The 27,003-nt window shown below is 47.2% G+C and overlaps 1 protein-coding gene across 6 annotated transcripts in view; it reads left to right on the top strand.

Moving 5' to 3' along the window:
- The window catches only part of LOC119379463 (uncharacterized protein ZK1073.1), a gene marked incomplete at its 3' end in the record, with an annotated part of 493,970 nt that extends 468,692 nt beyond the window's left edge, over positions 1-25,278 (top strand). For all 6 annotated transcript variants that reach the window (XM_049411988.1, XM_049411986.1, XM_049411989.1 and 3 more), the window contains 1 exon segment: positions 25,227-25,278. In XM_049411988.1, the coding sequence (XP_049267945.1) occupies positions 25,227-25,278 (52 nt within the window).
- Between the last annotated feature and the right edge of the window lie 1,725 nt (positions 25,279-27,003).

Genomic DNA, 27,003 nt, shown 5'->3' with positions numbered 1-27,003 from the left:
AATTACTGCTGCGGAGAGCAAGCGCCTGCTATTCGTATAGCTTTTGTTAAACGCCCTAGTTTTGTGGCGATGGTTTCTTTTCACCTGTTCGGGCTTTCAGCCGGAGCTGGACGCGGCGATACGAAAAAATCCGCGTATAGTCTCACGGCAGTAAAGGAATGACTGGCAGCAATGCACTTCCCGTGCGTACGTGCATTCCGACCAGTGCTGCGGAATGGGCGCCTCCATTCCATTCCAGTTCCATTCCGGGGAATTATAACTTGCCGCTGTTCCATTCCTTTCAATTCTTCGGAATGAGAAAACTTGGCCCATTCCCACTCCGGGAATGGCCGGGCAGTTCAATTCCACTCCTGTAATTCCTGAACGTAAGAAAGGCATCTTGATAGTTTTAACGAGTTAAGAATGAGCGCCCCATAAAGCTGATGTCATAAGATGAATAAAGAACTGCAAAAGTACGCAAAACAAGTTACCAAGGTCTAGGGATAGTAGCTTGGTGACATATCTCGTGCAGTGCAACCACCCTAGTAATTCCCATAAGGGCAGTTCTCCCGCTAATTATAGTATTTCCATGGTCAGCATGTCTGAACGAAAGGTGATATTTTAATATTTTTTAAGCTTAAATGTGTTAATGCTAAAATGACGACATATATATAGCGTATTTTTATGCTGAAAAAAGTTGCGTTCAAGAAGACTAAGCGGTCTTGCGACGAGTCTGGAGCGGTCGTGAATATGGAGGAAACTAAGATTTGGTTAATGGGGAACAAAACCCTCTATATCTGCTGGTATTAGTTGGAACAGTGCACGGCTCGGGCACCTTGTGCCTTTGCATTGAATACAGAACACTGGGCCGCACTGCTTGTCAGCACTGACGCTTGTCAAGCGCGCCTCGCAAGCATGGGTGGGGTGAGAAGAACTGTGTTTGCCTGTGCGTAGGTATGCAATGTCTTCCTTGTCGCAAAGGTTATTTACGTGTGTCGGGTACCAAACTTCTCGTGAGAGAAAGATCAGGCTGTGCATTGAGTATTCGCCACTTTCGTGTGGGGGCATCAATGTGAACCAAGGCGCAGGGATAATTTGTTTCGCCCTTCAGTATCTGCTGGGATAATGCATTTCTTTGTACACTAACTTATGCGGCTTCTCTTTTACAAATTGGCAGATCGTTCACACTTTTACACCACGCCTACCCTTGGCTCTGGCTAAGTAAAGCTGGACCTAGAGAATGCGTTGTGGCCTTCGATTTCGAAAAATCATGTACTCAGATCTACATAACTAATTTGAGCATGATATTACAGTAGTACTAATTAAGGGTGTAGCAAAATACGTTCCTCCCCAAAGCCACCTTTGCTTTATGGTTAAATTCGAGGCTCTGACTTAGTAATGCTTGTAGTTTGAAAAACAAAGCGTAGACGAAAACGTGCTCTATTTTTGGAAAAAGACGTAATTCCATTCCCATTCCATTCCGTGCAAAAGGCGCTTAATTCCATTCCCATTCCATTCCTCCAAGCGTTGTCTCCATTTCGTTCCCATGCCATTCCGGAGTCGCGAAAACGATTCCATTCCGGGGTCGCGAAAATGTGGAATGATTGCGGAGTCATTCCAATTCCGCAGTGGCAACTCCGCAACACTGATTCCGACGTATAGACACATGATTAGAGACCGGATTTTAGGCAAATGCCCATCTTGTTCCTTGCGTTCCTATCGGACCACTTTGATATATCGATATATCAGCACGAATTATAGGTTAACAAGGGTTTTTATAGTGTTTTTATAGTGCCTATAAATGCCTATTTCTGGTGTTTGTGCCAAAATTCCTATAACTACCTATAAATGCCTATTTTCAGAATCGGTGCCCGTATGAACACTATTTAACCTGAAATTTCGCTTTCCGGTGCAGTTTGAGAACGTTATTCATGTTACCCTGCATTTGACCTTTCGGAACTCTATGTGGTTCAACCTAGTCCTCTAGTTCAACCAACTTCCGGAAAACGACCGCTAGCCGCAGTGAAATGGGCCATACGCCGCTGCGATCACATGGCGCCAGCTGTTGGAGGAGAACGAGGAGGAGATGTTCAGGAGAGGATAATATAATAATGATATCTGGGGTTCAACGTCCCAAAACCAAAAGGAAAACAAAAGGAAAAGACGCTACCATAAACGGTAGCACGTCTCAGCGCCTGCAGGGGAATGGGGACAGGAACATACAGCTGGGAAGACGACGACGAGAGTTGCGTCCATGACCGAGGACACGGCGGGCGGCTTCTACAGCCGGTTGTCCTGTCCAGTGTCCCAAGGAATTGAATAACCTTCTTGAATGGCTGGGTGCGGCGGTAGGCAGCAAACGAATACGAAACCGTGGAGTGCCGTCAGGGGAAAGGAGAGCGCAGGTTAAAAGAAAGAAAAAATGTGATGTGTTCGTAATTTACTTCTTAAAGGGCCCTTCACCGGGTCACATGAGAAATTCTATTTAGACACTGGAAGTTGTTACGTGTCCAATGAAGAGCGTTGAACCACAATAATTTTTCTAATTGGTTCATTACGCGCCGCGAGACCATGATGCGAGGAGGCAAGCTTAAAATCCTTGCCACTCGCAGCGTGTAGCCGTCGCAAGCCAAATTCATTCCCTGCCCTCTTCGGTATCGCAGCAACTTGGAGCCGGAGCATCACATGACGCAGAAGCATCAACACGTCATGCGCACACAAGGTCACGTGCGCATGGCGTGCCCGAGCCAGTTTGTCCACGCGACCTGTGTTGTGTACTGCCTGTTTCTGTGGGATGGATCCCTCATGAGCGCACGTTTGGAGAGGCTGGCACGGATCGTGTCGCTATACCGCGATACACGGCTTCGCACCACTGGAACTGCTGTAAGGGACAATGAACGAAAAACGCACCAAGCGTTGGCACGACGCGGGAACGGTGAGAACACGAGCGCATGCGAATTGGGAGCACGCTATAGTCTCGCATCCCGCTGCGATTCGAAGTAAAAGAATAGAAATGAAAGATTGTTTCTGTGTTTTAATATATCTATCAACTTTCATCCATCTATTCAAGAGCAGATTGCACAAGTTGCACATGTCGCCTCGAATAATCCTCGCAGTTTCACGTGCCACTGTCAGCTATGTCAGAGCACTAATTTCTACGCAGAGGAGTGACGTCACATAGCTACGCAGAACCATCCCTTGTTGTACGTCACCCTCTTCATGTTGGGGCGCGCGCCCGTGAGATGAAGGGCAATCGGCGTTCATTTTGAAATTTCCCCTCTTTCGTCCGATTGAATGCGCAACGATTCCCACCACGAACATGCACCAACTCGCCCAGCAAGAAGTTCTTCCAAAAAATTGTATGTGCTCCGTGTTCGGGGTTCATTCCCGCGAAATGCTACGTGTATTGCGTGTATGCTGGTGCTTTGGGTGCACGGCCAGTCCTGTGTGAAGTACGGAGTGATGATACACTCAATAGCGATAAGTTTTATTGCCGTCATTGCACATGTCCTGCTACGAGTGCGCTGCTTTGCCGCTTGCGATGCGCTGTGGTGACCGCGTCGCGTCGGAAGTGCTCGATCGTGTCCTCAGTTGACGAAGTTTGTTCACGAGATACAAGTCGGGGTATGAGCCTGCGATTTGCTGCAGCGGCGCTAGACGTGAAAGTTTTCTTTGCGGCGTGTGTGTGCTCTGAAGTGTGCCGTGCATGTGCGCTGCCAGTGCAGTTTTCTTGTGCAGTTTTCTTTCTGTATCCATCTGGATACAGAAGCTCCATCAAACTTGAGTTTGCTATTTAGCTCGCGTATAGTTTTTTTCGAGTTGTTTCTGCACTTTCTTTGAACATTCTGCTTACGTACAGCGCTGCATTAGATATGCCCGAGAATGCTGGAGTCATGAATGACAACGTCAGGTAGCCTTCAATGCAAACAGAAAAAGATGAAGTCGTGATGCGAGCGACTTCTTAATGGTGCCCAACCACAGAGACTGCTTACTGATGCTCATGTGGAGGAGAAATGCTTTAATTCTCTACAAATTTCGATTTTATAATCGAAAGCTCTATGCATGTAAGAGAACGGTAAAGCAATAATCTAACCAAATGGTGAGTTCGATATAGAATCCGATGGCGTACGACTGGCACACTAACTTGTACGAAACTTTGCTGACAGTTTGCCCTCACAGGCTAGCTGCGGTTATGTTACAAAAGCTGGCAGAGTTGCCCAAATCAAAGCTTTCCACTACCTTGCAGATCTGCCTTCGTTTATTCTATCGTTTGTGGCATACCTATTTGCCATGATCCTTCATTTTAATGCAAACAAAATTGACACGTATTACCCAATTAGCCTGCCTAGACGCTCCTTCAGGTACTCTTTAATCACCAATTTTGTCTGCAGCTGGTGCTGGATAATGTGTCTTAAAACGACTCGTACCAGCAAAACATTCCCGTCAGCAATTTCGCAAGCGCTATTACACGTATGTCACTGATTGGCTGAAAAAAAGGAAGTGATAGTGTGACGTCTTCACGTCTGCTCGATGTGAACATGACACCCGCATGAAGTGACGAAGTGGGAGCCGAGGCCTAGTCGCCAGCTGCATAAAAGGAGTTTAATTGGATGTTATTGTGATCGGTCCCAGATTTAATCAGCATACGTCGATATATTCTTTGACAGGCAGCAAGACAGGGCTAGCTTCCGGATCTAATCAACGTGTGCGATTGCCAATGAAAAAACGCGGTGTGCTGTGTACATGAACGTCGGGTGCTGTCGATGGCTTGTGTTTTATGCCATCGTTCGCTTTGCAGGTAATCCCATGCAGGTGTAAATTGCATATGACACATGCTCATCGTACACAAACATGAAAAGTGTTCGATCGCTGCATCTGGCATATGCCATTTGTGTGTGTCCTGTGTTCACAGCCAAATGCATACCTGTATGTTGATACTTCCAGCGAACGGCAAGGGCCAAAGTGATGGCGTACTCAGTAGCTATAAGTTTCACTGCCTCTTCATTGGCGTCGTACATGTTCTATTGCGTCCGAGCTGTTTTGCCCTTTGTTGTGCTCTGTGGTGACCGCGTAGCATTCGAGTGAACGATGGCGTCCTTTGATGTGTACCTGCAGTGTGTTGCAGCAGTTCTAGGTGCTAAGTGTTTTGTGTTGTGCATCGTGCAATGTGTTTCTGTTACGAAGTGAATCATGTAAGCAATCAGTCACGTGTTCCTGTGTGTCAAACTATAAAAATTACACCATTTCCCGCTAAAGGGGACCATGAGACGATGCGAAGCCGGAGCACTTGCACGATCGCGTTCCGTTGGCGTTCTTTGGGCATGCTAGCGACCTCGCGTCGTGGAACGCGAAGAGGAACGCTACGCGCGTCTTGTCTTCCCTCTAGCCTGGCCGTTAATTCTCACAGAACGAGCGGGGAACACAGTCGGCAGGCGTGCGAGAGGGGGGCAGCGTAGGAGAGGAGAGAGAGGGGGAGGGGACGCGCATATGCGCTGGAGCTCATCGCGGCGTTGCGCAGGAGAGAATTTCGGCATGTCTAGCCCGCATATCAGAGGAAGAGTGGAGAGGGGGAAAGGGGAGGGGAAGTGGATAAGGAAATCAGAGAGGGGAAAGGGGAGGGGAAGTTTAGAGGGTGAGGGGAGAGGGGGAGGGGAGAGAAGTGGAGAGGGGTAGGGGAAAGGGGAAGTAGAGAGGGGGAGAGGGTGAGTGGTGAGGGTATGCGCACGCGCAGTAAAGGTGGTCACGCCGCACACCACCACCACCACCGGATTGAACTCGGCCATAAGATACTTCGCATCTAAAAGCTGGATTTATCTGCTTCTCACACGTACTGTCTGCCTGAAAACGTACTTGTGCACTTCAGGTACATCTTTTGGTAAGGCGCATCTGCAAAGTGGTTTAATTTGCATGTGCTGATAGGTCTCGACACAACCCGTAGAAGGTGCTGAGAATTTTGGGTGGCCTTGGTTTTTGTTACGGGGACGTTAGTTTGAACCGCAAGATATTCATGACAAAACAAAGTGCATGGTTTTGTGTTCAGACCCGAACGGTTCGCACACTAAAGAATCAGAACTCCTCTGTTCTTGCAGCTGCCTAAATGTGCAGGTGGTTAGTGCAGGCATTTGTGAGAGCAGGTGACATAAGCACATGTTTTGTGAGGACTGTGTAGTTAATTTTAATGTTTTACATACCCTTCGTGTTCTCGTAGAAAGCTACATGTGTGTAAGCATCAAAATCAGTCATTCAATTTGCCGGGTTAGTTGGTGCACACTTATTTGTTTTGACAACAGAGTAAGGTGTGTGCAGATAATCACAGTCATAGGGGTGTGCCAACCAGATTGTAGTTTCACTAAAATATTATATTGCCGTGGGGTTGCGACTGTGAACAATGCAGCAGCCAAACCGGTAAAGTATAGTCTAGAATAGATTTGAGCACAAAGGGAAGAGGCGCGAGAAGACAAGAAGACTAAACGAGTTGGTAGTGGGCGCTTGTTTAGTCGTCTTGTCTTCTTGTGTCTCGTCCTTTAGTGCTCAAATTTATTCTAGACTGAACCAACGCACCAAGCAGAGCATTTTACTAGGGCAAAGTATAAATGAAGTCTTTATTGGGTAAATGTGAGCCCAGCAAAACAACATATCTTCTGAGACTTTGCGTGCAAAAGCTGCAGTATCATTGTAACGCATACTGTTAGAGGTAGTCTGGATTAATTCTTTGGGGTTCTTTAACATTCACCTAAATAAAATACAAGCACTATCGTGAGCACTATGACAGGAAACACGCTGTTTGCCCCATGAGCGCGTGGCAAATAGCCTTGAACCCACTGTTGGGAGATTCACAGTGGCAGCTGATGGAAACCATCTGGAAAAGGCGCCATGGTTCCTCTAAACCATAGGTCTCAAACACGTGGCTTGCGGCCCGCACATGACTGTCTTTATCACGTATCTTTTATGACTTGACTGAATTTTGGTGACTTTGCTAAATTGCAATCGCATTGTTTTCTCGTCTATTGCGATTAGTAACGCTTTATTCAGGAATGGCTATGCTGTAACTGGCCTCAAAAGCTTTTTTTTTTCGCGAGGCATCCCATGCAGAGCAACACAAACTCTATATACAGATCGGCATCCAGATTTTAGTCATTCTGCAGATCGGTATCGATATGTTGTTCGAATCCTCTGATGCCAAATCCCCTTCAGAACTGACCCATATATGAGAAAGACCTAGCCTCTTTCAAATCTTTTGTTCTCATACTGCTCACAATAATACACTGGTGCTTTTTAAATTTGCCCCCATTGAAATGCAGTCACCATCACCAGCAATCAAACCAGTTTCCTCAAACTTAGCAGTGTGACACTTTGCCTGCTAAGCTACCAAGACACTTGCGTTGCAGTAGTGAGTACGGTTGTCAAGAATATGATTTAGCAACCAAATGTTCCAGGCTTTCATTAACGAGTCGCAGTACATTTCAGCACGATCGCTCGTGCTTCCGTGTTTGGTAGTGTACTGTGCTATTTACATCGTGCTTGTAATTTGTTCAACCCTTTCCCTGCCAAGCTTTTGGCCAAAAACGCTACAAAAATACCTACTTATTTATTTGCCTATTTGATTCTACGTGTCTTTACACAACAAGCAACGTATTTTTTGCGAATATGCAGGCAGTTGGTTTCACTTCACTACACCACAGAAAGTGCCTTAACATCTCCAGGCTTCGATGCAGAAAATGTCTTTTTGAAATTAGAATTATAATGCTCAGAGACAAGCGAGCCCATAAAAAAGCCTTGGACTCGCCTGTGGGGGTTTGTTTACATCTATCGGCGTCCGCTGCCGATATACGTTGAGAAGCAATTGTCGTGTGAATCCGATAATTTAGAAAAAAAGTATGCTGTTCTGTGTAGTCGCCGCCACACTAGCAGAAGAACTGAAATTGTTTATTTCGCAAAACTTAAGCAAACATGCGTTTTCTCCTGTTTTTTTTTTCTGAACAGAGTTGCTGCGGCACGCTTGCGCACAAAGGAGGATACCATTTTCTAATTGCGGTTTCCAGAATCCAGTCCTTTCTTGATGAAAATGCATTCTATGAGCACATTTAAAAATTTTTTTACTGCACTATTTCTTCAAGCTACAGAGAACTCAGCAAAATTAATCAGAGTATATAGCTTAATTGCAGCGCCCCAAATGCTTCTTTCAATGTAGACGAGCCCAGCTCGTTTTCAGTGGGAGCGGTACAAACCGCGTCGAAGAGCTCAACTCGGCTTTGGTAGGGGAAGGGTTAAAATGATGGAAACCATTCAAGAATGTTCCGATACATGAAGGTGTCACTTGCGACAAGTGAAAACGTGCAACAGTTTCATTTAGTGAAAGCTGGTCACATGAAAACGAAAAACAAGTACACATGTTAGTCCTCCCCTCTGAAAAAGCATCGTCCCAATGCTGCAAACAGAACATGAAAGTGTGAATGCATGCAATCAAATAAATTAAGAAAGCAAGTAAAGCGAGTTAGAAATGACATCCCACAGTCCACGAGCACACACAGTAAGGTTTAAGCTGCAGTACATGGAGGATTTCAGGCCGCGTGCAGCGCCGCTATGACTGCATTATGCCATTGGGCTAAACCTCATAGTTCAGTGCAACACAATGTTGGAGTATATTATAGGGCCTGAAGTATCGTTGCAGAAGCTCATCGGTAAGCTCATGTCGGTGCTCCTGGATGTCACACGGTTCCCTGTTAATCGCTATTAAGCCCGCTTGGGATCAAACTTTAGGGGTGTGCGAATATTCGAGTTTCGAATCCCAGTCGAATAATTTCATTCGACTTTCATATAGCTAGTATTCGAAGTTTCAAATAATTCGACAGGACGAATATTTAAAATGCAACAAAGGCCAATGGTGCAACTTGGTTAGGATGGGGTGGCCAAAAACTAACACTAAGATCGTTACAGTAGGCCTTTCGTTAAAACTTTCGCAGATATCCTGGTACAAAAGCTTGTGTTTGTTTGTTTTAAAGGAAATTGTGTCATTTTCACACGTAATGGCTCCAGCAAAAGAAGGCCAGGGAACAGGCTGTCAGACTGTCGAACTGCTAGCGTCAGAAAATAACCAGCACACTGAGCTCAGACCATATAGTCAAGAGGTTGAAAAATACTTCAATGAGCCCCTGATCCCAAGAAAAGATTATTCTTCGAAATACTGGAAAGAGCATGGAGCTGCACTTTATCCAGGAATCTCCGAAATTGCTTTGCGATACCATCCCATCTCTGCTACCGAGGTGCCCAGTGAGTGTGTATTTTCAACTGCAGGATACACTGTAACATCACGATGATAGAGCCTGAAGCCAGGTCACATGGAAGAGCTTGTGCTTCTGCATGACAATTTATACCCCTTCGGTAGCAGTCACTCACCGCGTTAGGTGCTCGAGGACATCAGCAGATTTCATTTCTTTGTTTTTTCTTGCAATTTTCAATGAAATATTCTTTATTCGATTCGAGATTTTTGGCCACTATTTAGCACTATTCAGCACTATTCAATTCGAATTCGATTCGAGATGAAATTTCACTATTCACATGCCCCTATCACATTTCTGAACAGTGATTCGCTCCCTTTTCCAGCTAAAGTAAAGCAGCCACGTTGTTAAAAAAATTCGATCGAGATCAGGCCCGACCGTGATCGTTGACTGTGTGACACCAGTATTAGTGCTAACAATTTGCTCATCGGACGTAAAAGATTTTAAAACGACTGCGTATTCAACAAAATTTTTAAAGGAATTTGAAAAGTTGTCCCATCAGCATGTTTTGCACAACCTATTTTTCCTTGGTTGCCCACTGATGTTCCTTCATCGCTATACGGTCTTACAAGTTGTTTTCAAAAGTGACTGTTAATAGTGATCGATCTGCTTGTGTTTCTGTGTGATCACATGTTCCACGTGGGAAAGTTCAGGCGGAATCTAATAGAGCAGTACTGCAAACAGATCTAAATTCGTGAAATGGCCTGTGTCACTTATTAAGTTACCATTTAACTATGATCACTCTTCATGCAAACAGAAATCAATAAGCTTGAGTGCAGGTACAACTCACGTATTTATGTTATCCAGGCCATGCTCTTTATTTTATAAAAGCTTGGCTCTATATTAACTATCCAAGTTGTTGCTACCTATATGACACATTCGGGTGTGCCAGTAGCTTAGGTAGAGCTTGCTATATATAATTCAGTGAACATTGGTTGCCATACAGAAGCAAATCTTTGTAGTGAAAGGGATCAAATGAGAACACACACATGGGCGCTGCTAACAGCTACCACAGTCATTAGTCAATCATTCTCGAATTTCATCGTTGCTGAGAGCAGGATCATACATGCCATGGCACTGCTTATTTATTGTGCACTTCGATAATGTACTATGGATGGTTTAATCGTTGTGTGACATATGGCTACGTATATCGAAGGGACAGCAGAAACCATTTAGACCAGCAATAAGAAATGTGAATATTATGTTCCTTGCAAACACTTTATGTTGTCATCAATATAAATAATCGCTTTTATGTAAGTACTCTGTTCTTGAAAACTTCTGACAAGCAGCTATGTATAAAAATCAATAGATAAGTCAAGAATAACAGAGAGCTGAGCCAGTTGGTAAGTATTCATTCTAAAAAGACGGTGTGCTGTCCTGACTTCTTTCTTGTGTCCGTGTTTGCACGCCCTGTCTTTTTAGAATAAGTCAAGAAATTTCATGCATGCACTACTTTCACTTAAATGCTCCATCAAGCTCACCACCTAGGTATGTGGAACATTTTTATGCACAAGAAGAAGTTCAGGCATGGCTGGACACATTTTGTGGTTCTGGTAGAGTAGAACTTTTGTGTTCAGAAAATTTGCAAGTTGCAAGAATGAAATTTCCACAAGGTTGTTGTTTTGTGCTGCAGTTTCTATGTGTGGTTTTATATATGAAGAAAAAGATGACAGCAAGAGAACAGAGAAAGAGATACATTATTTTGTGCCCAGCAGTTTCTGGCAATAAATGCGCACCTAAATGGTGATTAGTAACCCTTGGGCCCGGCGCCGTCTTTAGCTGGTGGGATGGCCCAGTGTTACTCTTTCTGGGCTCATATGAGTCATATGAGCAGCACGGACTTTCACTGCTCATCAATACCTAATATGTGGCCCTGTCGAATCAACCGAGGGCAAGCCATAGAATGCGTGGTTGGTCTACTTCTTTCATTCATTGTTCACATTTGTCCAAATAATGGCCTGGGTGGCAGTGGTAATAAGCCACCAGGTTCAAGCGTTATTGGTTTAAAGGAGACACCTGGTCACCACTTGGTGCACAGCAATTGTCGGATGCATAGGGGTATACTGGGCTCTTCCCAGTCTGTAGCGACTTAAGATCTCCCTGTAGCTAACTATGCAATTCCCTCTTGACCTTAGAGGGGGCACCTTGGTGGCTCGTTATGTAACTGTGCAAGCCATACGAGCCGCCTGATTTCTGGGAAGGTATAGTGTACAGGTGCCCAATCATTTGGACATAATTTGCTGTTCTTTCAGCGAGATGCACGCCTGGTAAAGTTGCAGTGTGAGGTTTTGGAGCTGCTGTATGCATATTTGACACAACCTTAATGAAAACTAGCAGATAATGAAGCCAAGGGTATAGGGGACGTTAATTGTACGGTTTTAAGTGTATCATTGTACTAATTGTGATATATATGTGAAGAAAGTAAAGTAGACAAAATGACAACTTACCGCCATCAGCGACCAAACCTGCAATCCTTCGGATAACGCGCTAAATGCTCTACCAATTGAGCTACGGTAGAGCATCGGACACGTTATCTGAAGGTTGCAGGTTCGGTCCCTGACGGCGGCGAGTTGTCATTTTGTCTACTTTACTTTCTTCACATCTATATCACAATTAGTACAATCATACACTTAAAACAGTACAATTAGCGTCCCCTATACCCTTGGCTTCATTATCTGCTGGTTTTCGTTAAGGTTGTGTCAAACAAAAAAATGAGCCCTCAAAAATCCCTTTTTTCATTGATTACATATTTGGCTCACGTGGAAGCCATTGCCAATGCAATGGGCAATTCCTCGGCTCCCTAGGCGTTTTCAGCTCACATTGAGCCTCCCACTTTGGGATCGCCATCTGCTACAATGGGCACGTTGCAAAGAGCTATGTACATTGTCACATCATTCCTGTATTTTTCTTGTGTTATTTAGGGTGAATCTTTCTACTTAGGGGGAGTAATTAAAAATATCTGCGCACATTATCGGGAATATTTGCCTTCATGCTGTGTAGTTTATTATGTCAAGTTCATTGAGTCAAGTTCAGGAGCTCTGTCAAACTGCGACGAAGCAGCTTTTTCTCTTGTTTACTTTTTTCGTTTTATCTTGTAAACGAAGGACGAAAATAAAAAACACGATTGATTGATGTGTGTGCCCATAGGACTCTGTGTGAGTCGTAATATTGCACTTTCTTTGGTTATCACTGTCTATAGTAGCCTTCCCCGACATTTGGATTTTGGTAGGGTGTTGCATACAGCGCATGATAATGAAGGCCTGCACTAGGCGTACCAAGTTGGCCTCTTTCATGGCAGAATGACAACTGGATATCCTTTAGATAATTAAGCCACGTCATTATTTTGGCATATGGTTTAGCCTGTGTATGGTGTATTGCACAGTTTTTTTTCTATCTGACTGTTGCTGCCACCTACCCACAGCATGACGCCATTAGCTTAGAGGCCATGCTGTAATGCTTTTATGCTATTCAGTTCTCCCAGTAAGCATATACATTAAGCAGAAAGGGAGACAGAACCAATCTCCGAGGTGTTCGCCAGCTCTTGAATTCTATGTCACCTGATCTGATCTCCTGTTACGATTACCATCACCTGGTGTCACCTGTTACGATTACCATCACATGGTAGACATGGGTGTCCTTACATACATGTAGGTATGTTTAGCTTTTGTAGCTTCTCTATAACAGCCTTGTGTGTGATGTTGTCAAAGGCCTTCATGGGACTCATTCTAACGATAGCTTGGGTATGCAATATCTGCAATCACACGCCTATTATTTAGGGTTCAATTTGTAGCATAACGTTGTGTGCGGACAGTTTTGGCCTGAACGTGATCACAGTATGCAGGAAAAGATCTCGATCATCAATGCCACGTCAAGCTACATATCTAGCTTCTGGCTTGGTATGACCATTTCAGCATGTCAATAAATTAACATTGATGTGACTTTATTGTACTTGGTCATGTGAGAATTACATGTTAAATAGGCTTGCCTGTGCATGATGTTAATGAAATGGGCCCGAGGTTACCTAGTTGCACCCCTTTTCTTGACTTTGGGATTATTACCATCTGTGAAGTTTACCACTTTGTAGGTGGCTGTTTTGCTTGCCAGCATTCGATCAGATACCGAGTGGGAGCCATGATAGAATCGTCACGAAGATTTTGCCATATCTTGATGATTCTGGCGGCACTGGGCATGGACTACATGCAGAACCTAATAAGTTTCAACCTGTCCTCCCCTCAATTGTCGGGCTGTCTAGGTCGCAGTTTTTCTTCCCAGCTGTGCGGGTAATTGTTCAGTTCAGTTCAGTTCAGTTTATTTTCGTTAAAAGCCCTGTTTATAGGGGTGTTACATAAGGGGTGGGGTACATCATGTAATGGTCCTTGGATGTACAACTTATGTATCGCGACTGTATTTCTTTTAGTGTCTTCTTCAGTATGTGACAACTGTTAACAAGAAAAAAAACATCCCGTGTATCTATGTATTTCATATGGGCAGAGTAAGAAAAGAACACAGTTACTCAACAGGCTCGCACAGTATTAGAAAGGAGAGGATGCCATTCTGATGCTTTAACTTTTGATAATAAAAGTTACAACTTCGAATAGAAACTCATATACGTAGGCATGCGCTGAGGGGGGCAGGGGGCGCCCCCCCCCCCTAGTCACCTAAGAAGAGGGGGGCGCAAAGTCTGCCCCACACATTGACTTAATATGGAGGGGGGGCTCCGCGATGAACCATCGCCCCCCCCCCTGAAGGGGAACCCTGCGCACGACTATGCTCATATATCTATCAGTCAAAAGGACGGCCAAGAACAGTGACAATAATTTGAGCAGGCACTCAGACTTTGCAATGGCCGCGGACTTATGACGCAAGGTGGAACGGCTTTGGGAGAACAAGGATATACGAGTGAACCTTGTGAAAATTCTCCTACTTGCAGCTTTTTTTTTAGCATCGTGCCTTTGGGGCTAACTGCGTAGATTCTGCAGTGCTAGCTGGAAAGAAAACAGACAATTTTTGCAAGTGAGCGTTTGTTTTCATTGCATTTCAGGACGGTGGCAGGGGTCGCCGTTAGTTTATGGCACTGCATCCCCCCCCCACCCCATTGCCGGCACTGCGCACTTCTATGATATGAAGAGGAAGAAATTTTATTCTTGACCTACACGCCCGCACGTTGCGATCGATGGCCTGATCGTCGTGAGCGTGCGGCGCTGTTGCCGCGACAGGTTCCCTACCTGAATCATCGCATTAGAGACGTGTGCGGGGTCGCCGTGTTCTTGCAAGTTGACGCGCACACACTTTCAAACGCTGCGATGTCACGCCGGACGCGACCTAGCGCAGATGGGCTGATTGTTGCTGAGATGCGGCATCAATAACTGAATTTCAACTATTGTACAGGTTACAGTCCCTCTATAGAGCGTTTCGGGCGTCCATGACCGCAACCACGTAACTCGTGCCGCTGTAGAACAGAACGTAACCGTGCAAATGCATTGTTTACGCCACAGTTCGGAAAATTGAACCCACATGGGCAAAAGTATATTCTTGCGGATGTGATGGCTTTATTTACAATGCGAAGTAGAAGGTGGAGAAAAACACAAGAGACGGTCGCAAACCGCCGGTCAGCCAACCCTCGTGCCAGTTCCTCTTCTTTCTCCTTCTTTCAGCGCCGCGTTACATTTCCCTCCGGGCAAGACGAAGCTCACCGAGCGAGTCAGAGTGATCGGTTGTTGTAGGGCTTCAATCGTGCAATATGCACAACCTGCGTGTTGCGTGAACGGCGGTTCTCAGCTGTCACTTTCGCAACGACGTAAGTGACGTCACTCAAGCGCTGGGTAATGACAAAGGTACCGGAGTACTTGGAAAGGAGCTTCTGGCAGAGTCCCTTCTTTCGAATAGGCGTCCATAGCCAGACAGAATCACCTTTGGCGAAGGTGACTGGCAGGTGTCTTGCGTCGTAACGGTCTTTAGCACGAGCATGGGAAGAGAGAGTTCTAAGTCGCGCAAGTCGACGTGCCTCTTCGGCGCGACACAAAGTCTGCGCAACACTGGCATTCTCGTTTGTCGAGAAAGGAAGTATGGTGTCGAGAAAGGTTTGAGGATGACGAGCATAGAGAAGGAAAAAAGGCGTATATCCTGTGACCTCGTGTTTTGCGGTATTGAAGGCGTATGTAACGAAAGGTAATACAGCATCCCAGTTCTTATGGTCCGCTGAGACGTACATTGAAAGCATATTGATGATGGTACGATTGGTGCGCTCTGTTAGGCCGTTGGTCTGTGGATGATACGGTGAGGAATGCCGATATTGACACCCACAGAGCCGTAGCAACTCTTCAACAACATCAGCGGTGAACTGCCGGCCGCGATCATTGGTCACCACACGAGGGGCTCCGTGACGGAGGATAATCGAGTGCAGCAGAAACCAAGACACATCTGATGAGGTGGCTGAAGCAACTGCCATCGTTTCAGTATACCGCGTTAGGTAGGTAATCTACGCACACGATAATCCAGCGGCGGCCGGTGGCAGACTTAGGGAAGGGGCCGAGTAAGTCTATGCCGACTTTCTCAAAAGGTGAAGTCGGTGGTTTAACAGGTTGCAGTGGGCCTGCCGGATGAGTAGTAGACTGTTTGTGGCGCTGGCAGACATCACAACTCGCGACGTAGTGCTTGGTCGTCTTCCACAGTCGAGGCCAGTAGAAACGTCGGATACGGTGAAGCGTCCGGGCAAATCCAAGGTGCCCAGACGTAATGTCGTCATGCATTGCGCGGAAGACCGCAGGGCGCAGACATTCGGGGACGACTAGTAGCAGTGGGGCGCCATCGCTGGAGTAATTCTTGCGATATAGAAGGCCATCATGAACTACAAATGGCGTTGCGCGTTCAGAGCTGCGGGTCGCATCGATAATTTGTCTCACTGAAGGGTCGCGCTGTTGCTCGTGACCGAAGGCGTCCAAACTAGGGAAGTTGGAGGAAATCGCTACGAGGTAGTTGTCGAAATCGTCGTCATCAGTGTCCACATTCTGAGATGGAAGACGAGATAAGCAGTCGGCGTCTGCGTGGCAGCGACCACTCTTGTAAGCAACAGAAAAGTATTCTTGAAGCCGCGATGCCCAACGAGCTAATCGACCAGCTGGGTCGCGTAGTCCGACAAGCGAACACAGTGAATGGTGATCTGTGACGATCTTGAAATGTCGGCCGTACAAATAAGGTCTGAATTTTCGGATGGCGAAAACAACCGCGAGGCATTCAAGTTCCGTTACTGTATAATTTCTCTCAGCCTTCGTCAAAGTACGACTTGTGTACGCAACGACGTGTTGACGTCCGTCATGAAACTGAACGAGCACAGCGCCAACGCCGACACCACTAGCATCTGTGTGCAGTTCCGTGAGTGCCTCCGGGTCGAAATGACGTAAAAGTGGCCCGGAAGTGAGCAAAAGCTTCAGCTGCTCGAAGGCAGTCTCACATTGAACGGTCCACTGGTATGGGGTATCCTTCCGGAGCAAGTTCGTCAGTGGATGAGCAAGCTGGGCGAAGTCCTTAATAAACCTGCGAAAATAAGAACACAGGCCCAGGAAGCTACGAAGATCCTTCACCGTCGTCGGCTGCTTAAAGTTGCGGACTGCAGTAATCTTGTGGGGATCTGGTCGTATGCCGTCCTTGCCGACGAGATATCCGAGAACCAGCGCTTGGCGCTCACCAAAATGGCACTTCCTTGCGTTTAAAATGAGCCCAGCTTGTTTGACGCAATCCAGAACAACGCTGAGCCGCTGATTGTGCTCGTGGAACGTCCGTCCGAATATAATCACATCATCCAGATAACACATACAAGTCTCCCATTTGAGACCGCGAAGGATGGAATCCATAAATCTCTCGAAGGTTGCTGGGGCGTTACATAAGCCGAACGGCATAACGTTAAATTCAAATAACCCATCGGGCGTAACGAAAGCAGTCTTCTCTCTGTCAGACGGATGCATTGGTATCTGCCAGTACCCAGACCTTAGGTCGACCGATGAAAAGAATGCGGCGGAGTGCAGGCAATCAACAGCATCGTCGATGCGTGGTAGGGGGTACACATCTTTCTTTGTGACGGCGTTAAGGCGGCGGTAGTCAACACAAAACCTCCACGAGTTGTCTTTCTTTTTCACGAGTATAACAGGAGCTGCTCAGGGGCTGCATGACTCCTGATAACGCCCTTCTGCAGCATGTCGTTGACCTGTTCGGCGATCACTTTCCTTTCAGAAGGGGATACGCGATAGGGTTTCTGGCGTATCGGCGTAGCATCTCCCGTGTTGATTCGGTGGTGCATACGGGATTTCGGCAACGTGAGACAACGCTCGTCTTGAGCAAAATCAAAGGCTGCGACATAGCGTGCAAGGACTCCTTCGAGAACATGCTGCTCGGAAGAAGACAGCGACTTGTTAATCATGCGTCGCCATTCGGCCGAGTAGTCGGGCGTTGTCCGACTGATGCCTGAGGACTCTGCAACCATTCTGATGTCAATTGCGGTCTGCTCTTCAAATGTTCCCAGTTTAAGTCCGGCTGGGAGAGCAACAGGCTCTGGGGAGGCATTGACCGTCCACAAAAACGCATGTCCGTCGATGGCTCGAATAACACACCGCGGAACCAATACATTCTTCTTAATAGCGTTGGTGCGATCAGGCTCTACAAGTCCGGTGCAGGGTCCTAACCGGGCGCGAGAAGAGCATACGGGAACAAACACTGCTGTCCGACCAGGGATCGACACATCTTTAGAAATTTAAAGCACGTCATTTGGGTGAGTTGGAAAGTCATCAATGGCGGCAGTTGGCAACGTGCTTTGTAGAAGAATTTCTCCAGTTCCACAGTCAAGCGTTGCACCGCATTCACGAAGGAGGTCTACACCTAAAATGACGTCATGAGTTGCGTGAGCTAACACAGTGAATTCGGCTCTGAAACTTTGTCCTCCAATAGAAAGAAGAACGGAACAAATACCGACAGGGCGCAATATTTCACCTCCAACTCCACGAAAAGTTTCTTGGCGGTCCCACGCGAACATAACTTTATGGCCTAAAAAAGAATCTTTGAAACGAAGGCTCATTACCGAAATAGCAGCACCAGTGTCTACAAGGGCGATAGTATTTACATCGTCTATACGCACACTCACTTTGTTCTTTAGCATCACAACAGCAGGAGGAATTGGCGAATCTGACCGTCCCGCGACCGCACCTCCATCGGTCGCAACAGCTAATTTCCCAGCTGAGGCGGGGAAGGCGACCGACGACGCGGGGACGGCGAACGGCGTGATCGTGTCGGAGGCGGCGTAAGGCTTCGCTCGGAGGCGGGGGACTCGTTGCGGAATCTGCTAGGCCACTGCTGTCGTAGAGGGTGAATGACAGGTGTATATATTCTCCCGCCATCTGAGCAATAAAATGGTTGTAAGTGTGCGCTCTGTCCTATCTCCAGTTTTTTCCTCAAACGTTTTGCGCACAAAAAAGGGTTCCTTTAAAGAATGCAGTACCAACCAGCCCAAGCAGCTACCCTGTTGCAGTAACCTTCAGGAATACGCCTTGTTGGTGCTGAGTGGTATTCCGCAGCAACCCGCCGGGATGGTGATGGACGGCGGCGACTGGGATCTGCAGGTAGAGACTGGAGGCTCGTGTTAAAATATGCCTCTTCGCTGCGCGGTCTGCACTCGACGCCACGCTCTCGCATCCAGTATGATGGTGGTTCGGGGCAATCGTCGAACGAGCATTGGTAGTGGGCATCCGCCGCTTGGAGCCGTCCTAGCTCCTCTCGAACTACCCGACGGATGATCAAGGGAATGTCTTCGCAGGAGGCGACGCGTCCATACTTGCAACGCTGGGAACGTTGTCCAAGCGCCCGAATTTGGGTATAATTCTTCGGGTCTTCAGAGCCTCGAATGCGCGACACTGCTGCCTAAATTCGGAAGGAGTGCTCAGGTTTTCCTTCGTGATCAGGAAATTGTACACGTCTTCGGCGACGCCTTTTAACAAATGTCCAACTTTGTCTTCGTCAGGCATGTTCGCGTTTACAATCCCGCAAAGCTTCAATACCTCTTCGATGTATGTCGTTTCGCCGGGCAACTGAGCTCTACGCGAGAGCGTTTGCTCAGCTTTCTTTTTCTTCGAGCTCGTGTCCCCAAAGCAGGTCTTCAATTCCTGGACAAAGATTTCCCAAGTGGTGAGCACGTGTTCATGATTCTCGAAATAAAGCAGAGCGGTGCCAGCGAGAAAAAATGCTACGTTCACGAGTTTCGCCGGCGTACTCCACTCGTGATAGCGGCTCACTCTTTCGTAGTGTTTCAGCCAATCATCCACGTCTTCATCTGTTTTACCTGAGAATGTGCGTGGTTCAGGCGCCCAGCAGTTAGGTTGTCTTAGTCTGCGGCCAGCTTGTTCCAAGGCCGTGGCACTGGTTGATGCAGCGGCGTTGCCCGTCGGCATGCCTGCTTCGGCGTCGGTCATGTCGGTGATTTCCGGGGGTAGACCGGCTAGACGTCTGCTTCTCCGAAAGTCTTCTGCGAGTGGGTTGTCCAGGGCGTCGGATTACCCAGCACCTCTCCACCAAAGCTGTTACGGATGTGATGGGTTTATTTACAATGCGAAGTAGAAGCTGGAGAAAAACACGAGACGGCCGCAAACCGCCGGTCAGCCAACCCTCGTGCCAGTTCCTCTTCTTTCTCCTTCTTTCAGCGCCGCGTTACAATATGTTTGAGTCGTCTGCTGGTGATAGTCGCCGCCATCGAACACAGCTGCAGTGCCGAAAGGTTGCCAGAACTTCGCGAACATCGCGTCGGCCAATCAGCGCGCGCATGCTGTCCGCTCGTGCGGTCCCACCGAGGACTGTTGCGGACGCCGCACCGCTCGAACGGCGGAACGGAACAGAAAAACGGAGCGGAAACGGACGGGCGGTGGCAGCGTGGTGAGGCCTTAAGGCAGTACGGTAGCGCTCCTCCTTGCCCGCTTGTTGTGTTTTTGCCGGAGAAGGCACAAAAGCTTTTTCAAAAATTACCGTGGGGTTGTCAAGCCTCGCTGTTGCCCCCTCAGCCTAGTACTGTTAACGAAGCACCTGTCGTTCGGGGGACGCACTTTTACCGGAACTGGGAGCGGCTTAAGCACAACGAGCGGGAAAGGAGGAGCGCTACCGCACTGCGCCTTACCGTATTTGCGTACCGTATTTCCGTAACTTGCTAAACGACTTTAATGTTTATACAAGTTTTATTCACGCACTCTACAGAAAACACGATCGGCCGTGCGCCGGCTCCTATGATTGGATTGGGTCTCTCACGCGACGCCCGGTCACCGTACCCGTGGCCCTTGTAAAATCACACCGGCGTCAACCTTGTGCAACTGGTGACCTTGTTTGCAGTGGAGACGTGCGAAAGACACTTGAACGCGTGTGCTCTAATGCAAGAGTACACTACTATAGTAGCGAGCATCGTAAGAAAAACAAAAAAAAAGGTTTTTAATACGCACAAGCAAGTTGTTACTCTAAGCATATAGAACACAAAACTATATATATGGTGACATCATTTTGTCTTCCGGTGCACAAATGTTTCGTCCACTGGCACAAGCAGGGACACTGCACAAGCGTCACTGACCTGCAAGACGTTCATCGTGCATCTGCAGCACAGTGGTTCCGTTCTGTCACGGTGCTTTAGCACGATTTCCCGAGCACTACAAATCCTTCATCTCATTCATCCGCTGCACGGTACGTGGATACGCGCTGGTTCCACGGGTTCCACGCACTGTTCAGACCCCGTGGCTACGAACAGGTTTTATGAATGTTGGTGGGTACAATAACCGCCGGGAGAACACTGCGGAGCTAACACCGCGGCACAAAGAATGCATACTGCCTGCTACCGCTCGCTACGAGACCTACGGGAGCGCACTTGCCGCCGCCGCTGCACAACACGGTGCGCCACGTAACCATAGCAACGGCAGGATTATGAGGGACGCCGTAGTGGAGAACTGCAGAAATTTCGGCCCTCTGAGCTTCTTTAACGTTATAGGCACACGAGCATTTTTGCCACCGGGACAGCAGTCCTGCACCATAGCCACTAGACCACCTGGGCGAGTACACCAAAATATAGGCTTTTGGTGGGGTACAGTTGAAATGCTAAGAAACGAGAATAATGCATCTTGCTAAGCATAAGCAAATAAAAGCAAGACCTAACGGTCCAATATACAGTGCTCATATAAACGTCTTTCATCGCACGCGCAGAATACTCGGACGACACGATTGCGCCAATGGTACCGTGGTAGCTCAGCGTGTTGAATTCCGTTGGTTTCGGATCGCCACGGTCGCCACGCGTGCCGCGCCGCCCACGTGGTTTTCGAGCCGGAGAGAGAGACGTGCCTTCTACTTCGCTGTTCACATGTAAACACAAGATATGGTCAATATAGGCTCCCCAAGCATCGCTTAGTGGCGCTGCTGCTCTTGACAGGCAGCGCCATCTCTGGCATAAAAAATGTTGCAGTGGCTTAGCTCGGCTATGCCAGGATAACGTAGCGTTAGCAAAAGGTTCAGCTAACTATTCTTTGCTTTCCTGATTGTCTAGGATTAGCTTGATTATCATGTGCACTGCTGCTCCAATGACACGCACACGGTATACGTATTATGTGGCACATGTATATTTATTTTGCCAGGCAACTACTTCGGCATCTGATGAGGTAAGCTTCTCCGCTCTCCTGGGCCGTTGAGCAGCATTTGCGCTCTCCTTCTCCATGGCTATACCACACTGGCAAACGCCAGTCAGAGGCGCTATCAAGCGGCTCCAGCGCAGTGTCAGACGGCGACTGCACAGCGAAGGCGAATAGCTGCGCGCGCGCAGGCGCCAATACGTCTGCCACGGCTACGACGTCACTCCTCTGGAAAGCGGAGACCGGTGGCAGCGAGTTGCGCGCGGTGGCGGCGCAGTGCGCGGGAGGTGCCGGCTCCGGTGCGTGACATGACTGATCATCGCGCATGAGCAGCACGGCTCTTGAGGAGGCACGCCAAACTGGCTCGGCTAGGCCAGTGTAGCTAACGCTACAAAAAGTCACAGTTTCACCGCAAGGCCGACGCAGTGACTGCGATAGCAACACATTGTAGTGTTATACTAAGTGAGGCTGGCAGCTAACTATTTTGTATCCGATCTCGCGTAACTACAAAACGCCCGTGTAAGAGAATACGGCCGCTCCAGGGATAGATGCTCTCCGAAGTCACTTCGCGTTGGGAGCGCAGCACGTAAAAGGGTATACGAGCCGCTCGCTGTGGTAGCTGTCGAGATAGCGCGCGCGCCAGCGATCGCCACCGCGCCCTTAGATTCAAAGTTCAATGTTGCTGCCCGCGCGACAACACCTACCTCCCCCCCCCCCCTCCGAGCGAATGCGCCCTCCGAGTGACGTAGGGTGCATGAGTCTTTTCATGCTCGTTAAAGAAGGGCGTGGAATTTCCTGTCTGCTTCGACGGCAGGCTTCCCGAGCGGGGTGATGCTATCGCATGCACCCTCCGAGCGACGAAACTGGGCCGGCTCGTTTGATTTCCGCTGCGGCCGCGTTCGTCGCCCCCGCTCGCGCGCTTTTTCCCGCGGTAGAACATACGATGCGCGGGGGCGGGGGGATCTTATCCAAAAAAAAAAAGTTTCGTCCAGAGGTTGCTGTGCTCAATAGCTCCAAAGCAACGTAGGTTTGAACCCCTTTATTGCGTTACCATATGGACACTCTCGGCGGCGGTGTCCCAGCTTAAGGAACGCGACCTATTCTTCCCAGTAGCCATTACTAATTTTTTCGTTAGTGAGGTTCAGTCCTCATTATGTTTCTAGCTCCACAAATACTCTCCTAATCATTAAAAGGTCAATGAGGCTTCTGTAGGCATGTTCTTATGACATCTAACTGCACTATTTTCAACAACATACTAATTTTCGTGCTCGCATTTTTTTTTGGTTAATAAAGAAAGCCAGCCAAATCTGAAAAGTGACCATGACTAGACTGCAGCGCGCGCATCAGGAAGCAGCGCCCTCAAACAGGCTCACTGTGAGGTAGCAAGTCAAGAAAAATGTATCTATCGCCCTGTCTACATTCCCGGCCGAAGAAACGCGCCGCTTTGGTCTTGAGGCAGCCATAATCTGAACAGTGCTTCGGCCGTGTTATCGATAAGAACAGTCGGCCGTGAGGTACGGATAATGGTAGTGGCGTACAATCAAGTGCAACAAATCCCTGTAAAACTGCGACGCATGTTGCAAGTGCGGAACGCTGTCTCTGGCAACCGACAAGAGGAAAAGTGGTTCCTTGCAGTAAGCTTATTTGAGGGCGCTGCCTTTTTTTTTTCCGGGTGGGAGCGTAGTCGCGTGCTATTTTTTATATTTGGTGGGCTTTATCAGCCGGAAAAAATGAGCACAGTAATTAGTACGTTGTTGAAAATAGCGCAGTTAGATGCCATTTTAGCATGCCTACATATGCCTCACTGACATTCTAATGATTAGATGAGTACTTGTCGAGTTAAAAACATAATTAGGACTAAATAAATAAACCTCACGTCCAAAAAAATTAGTAGTGGCTACTACAGTATACTGGGAACAATATGCAGTAGGTTCGTTTCGCGTAACGACGTTCCTCTTTTTCTAATCGTGCTGCGTGATAGCTGGGACGCCATGTATGCATATAAAGCCAGAAACAAAAAATTTACCCTAGGGCGCGACCAGTGATACGAACCTGCGCCCTCCAGCATTTATATACACCATTTACCGTTTGTGGCACGTCACTTTCGCAGACCCCTGCCGACGCCTATATGGTTTGCATTGTTGAGCTCGATGGGAGCGTTCCCTGAGGCGCTCATTGACACAGCGGCCTGACTTACCGACGTGTAATTTACCACGTGATAACGGAATCTTATAGACCACACCATTTCTACAATCTATAAACTTAAGGTGTGTCTTTACAAAAGCCATTTCTTCACTGTCTTTAGAAATGCGGCTGCACCAAATTAACAATTTCATGGGTGTAGAAAACAGTACAGGAACTTGGTATCTTGTGGCCACGTTCTTTGAGCCACTCCATGGCAACACAGTACGACTTCCGGTCTCATCGTTTCGTTGCACTGTTGCTCATTGGCCGCTTGCCTTTTGAAGCGAGACTTGACATACAGCCGTCAAAAGCACACTAGGCTACCCTGCAGCCTATTTACCTGCGCGATAAAACTCTCATTTGCAGAGTCACGATTTTATCCGAGAAGACTCAAGGCACATCAGTTCAGTGCCGCGTTTCACAGTTTTTTAATGCGCAGACGCATAAGGTCCTTGCGTGCACTTGGCGAGTACACGCAACAGACAAGGAGAGTCGAACACCTAAAAGTTGTACATCATTTGCCGTCCTTTGGGAGCTCGCGGGTGAATTTCAAACCTTTACTCACAAAATTTTATCAATATGGCAGACTTGTATGAAAACTAAGCCTGCCAGTTTGGTTTCGTGAGAGCTGTTTTCAGTGCCATCCAAAGTGTAGCAGAATTTGAACCGCCGCCAAGCACCGGTGAATAATAGCAGAGCAGATGTGAGAAGCGCTTGTTTCGAGCGATGTGCAAAAAAGAGACTCGCAAAAAAAACGGTCCTCTTTACAACCATTCATTGGAGAGTATCGGATTCGTGCCGAAGTGCCAAGAATACTTTGACATTCTTTACATCCATTCAAACGGTTTTCATCCGGTCAGCTGACAGACACTGATTTGCTGTTTCGGAACGGGCGCGTGCAGGTTCGTTTTCTGCATTACCCGCTGCTTTTCGGTGAATACTGTCCGTGTTCTCTACGTTGTAATATACCATCACTAGAAGACAACGCGCTGGAACTCATATTTAAAGGAAACATATTTGTAAATATATGCTGCGCCATTCGTGCTAGAAGGCTTTGACGTGTTCATATGTGTAGTGATTATTTTATGTCGCGTAAAACTCGGCGACTGTATTAGTTGGAGTAATGTGATATGTTCTCATTGTGTTTCAATTTCAGCCTGAGAAGCTTGCCCAAAGCCTTTTGCTGTTCGTCAAAGGATTGGGATTCCGTAAGTGCCTTTGTGTTGTGCATGTCCATGTGTCAATTCGCATGACGCGAACATGGCTATAGTTGCCAACAGCGATGGCATTAGAGATTCCGCCAGTCTACTTTCCTACTTGTGTTGCTATTACAGTCGATATCAGTGATTGCAGTCAATATCAGTCAAACAGCGTCTGGTACATAGGACTTGGACTTTATAGGGGGGAACGTTACCGCGCACGGAGTGCCATATCATTGCTATCACAATTATATTTGGATATATATCCAGTCATTATCTCTTAGGTCAATCAGGCTAAGTGACCATTTATTGCCGGCCCATTTTCATGAGGATTCTAATCGAAATAATAACCAGCAACACAACGCTGCCGTGCTCTTGACAGCAGTGACGAGGGCTGTACACCTAAGGAGATTCTTTTACTGAAGGAGCCAAATTCGGTGCTCACTTCTACTTAAAGAGCAGTGAAAAAAGCACAGTTGCTTGCTACTTACAGTAAGCTTAAGCCAGCTGCCACAGGGTGCCCCCTACTCAACAGTTCAAGGCCTTGACGAAGACGACTCCACTGTACGAAACGTTGGCTGCAGCGACACCAAGGATTTTTCATCTCATATTTCTATTGCGAAACTCTTTTAAACGGCATGCCATCCGGAAAATAGTCGAAAACGAAGGGGCTCCATCGATTGGACATGACTACTGTTTTGCTGCACATGATGTTCATTTGCTAAGTTTTATACCAAGTGTAATGTTTAAGCGGCAAGGCGGTGATGGTCATCGATGGAATTAATGGTTTCATATCGAACACACACATGCGTATAAAGTCCGATTTTAGAGGAGCTGCTACAAGGTAAGTCAATAACATACAATAAAATTAATAAAGCACCTAATACAGATCCCAGCGGAACGCCGGACGTGGCGTCAACAGAAGGCTATGTAGGCCCGGATCCCGTGAGTTACCGCCAGTAATGTTCAGTTGTTTTTGTTGTTGTAAAAAAAAACAATTTTCAGTAACAATTAAGAACACTCACTATACAAGAAACAAGATGGTGTGTCAATACTATGGCGTTTAGCTTTAGGAGTAGCTTAGAATTAATCACAGAGTCGAAAGCTTTAGAGAAATCAAAGATGGCATTTGCTTGATTGCCTGAATCTATATTTCAAGTGTCATCATGCGCAAGATTGACTAATTGCGTTGCAGTTCTGTAGCCATGGCGGAAACTATGCTGAGCAGTTGTGGGGACATTGTTCGAGTCAAGAAATTCAAATATATGATTGTGTAAATGTGCATCTCACAACAGCGGGGTGTAAGAGATTTTTATTCATTTATTTATTTGTTTATTTATTCATTTATTTATTTGAACATGCTGCCTGCTGTACAATTGAGGCTGTTGCGGGAAATGGGCATAATGTACAGCGTCTCTCAAGAAATGTGTCCAAAAATCTTTAAAAATAAGGGAAACGGAATATCTGCGCGCCGTCCTTGCAATTCCTTCTTTTTAACACGAAAGTCTTTTATGCCGGGGTCCGCCAAGTCTTCACTGGCGCATTTGCGTAATGATAATAATATCTGGGGTTTAACGTCCCAAAACCACGATATGATTATGAGAGACGCCGTAGGCTCCGGAAATTTCGACCACCTGGGGTTCTTTCACGTGCACCTAATTTTAAGTACACGGGCGCCAAACATTTTCGCCTCCATCGAAAATTGAGCCGCCGCGGGGCGTATTTCCGTCATGG

This window comes from Rhipicephalus sanguineus, chromosome 1 (assembly GCF_013339695.2).
Source record: "Rhipicephalus sanguineus isolate Rsan-2018 chromosome 1, BIME_Rsan_1.4, whole genome shotgun sequence".
Classification (NCBI taxonomy): domain Eukaryota; kingdom Metazoa; phylum Arthropoda; class Arachnida; order Ixodida; family Ixodidae; genus Rhipicephalus; species Rhipicephalus sanguineus.
Note: the sequence above shows the minus strand (reverse complement) of the source record. Positions and strands in the feature narration are given on the sequence as shown.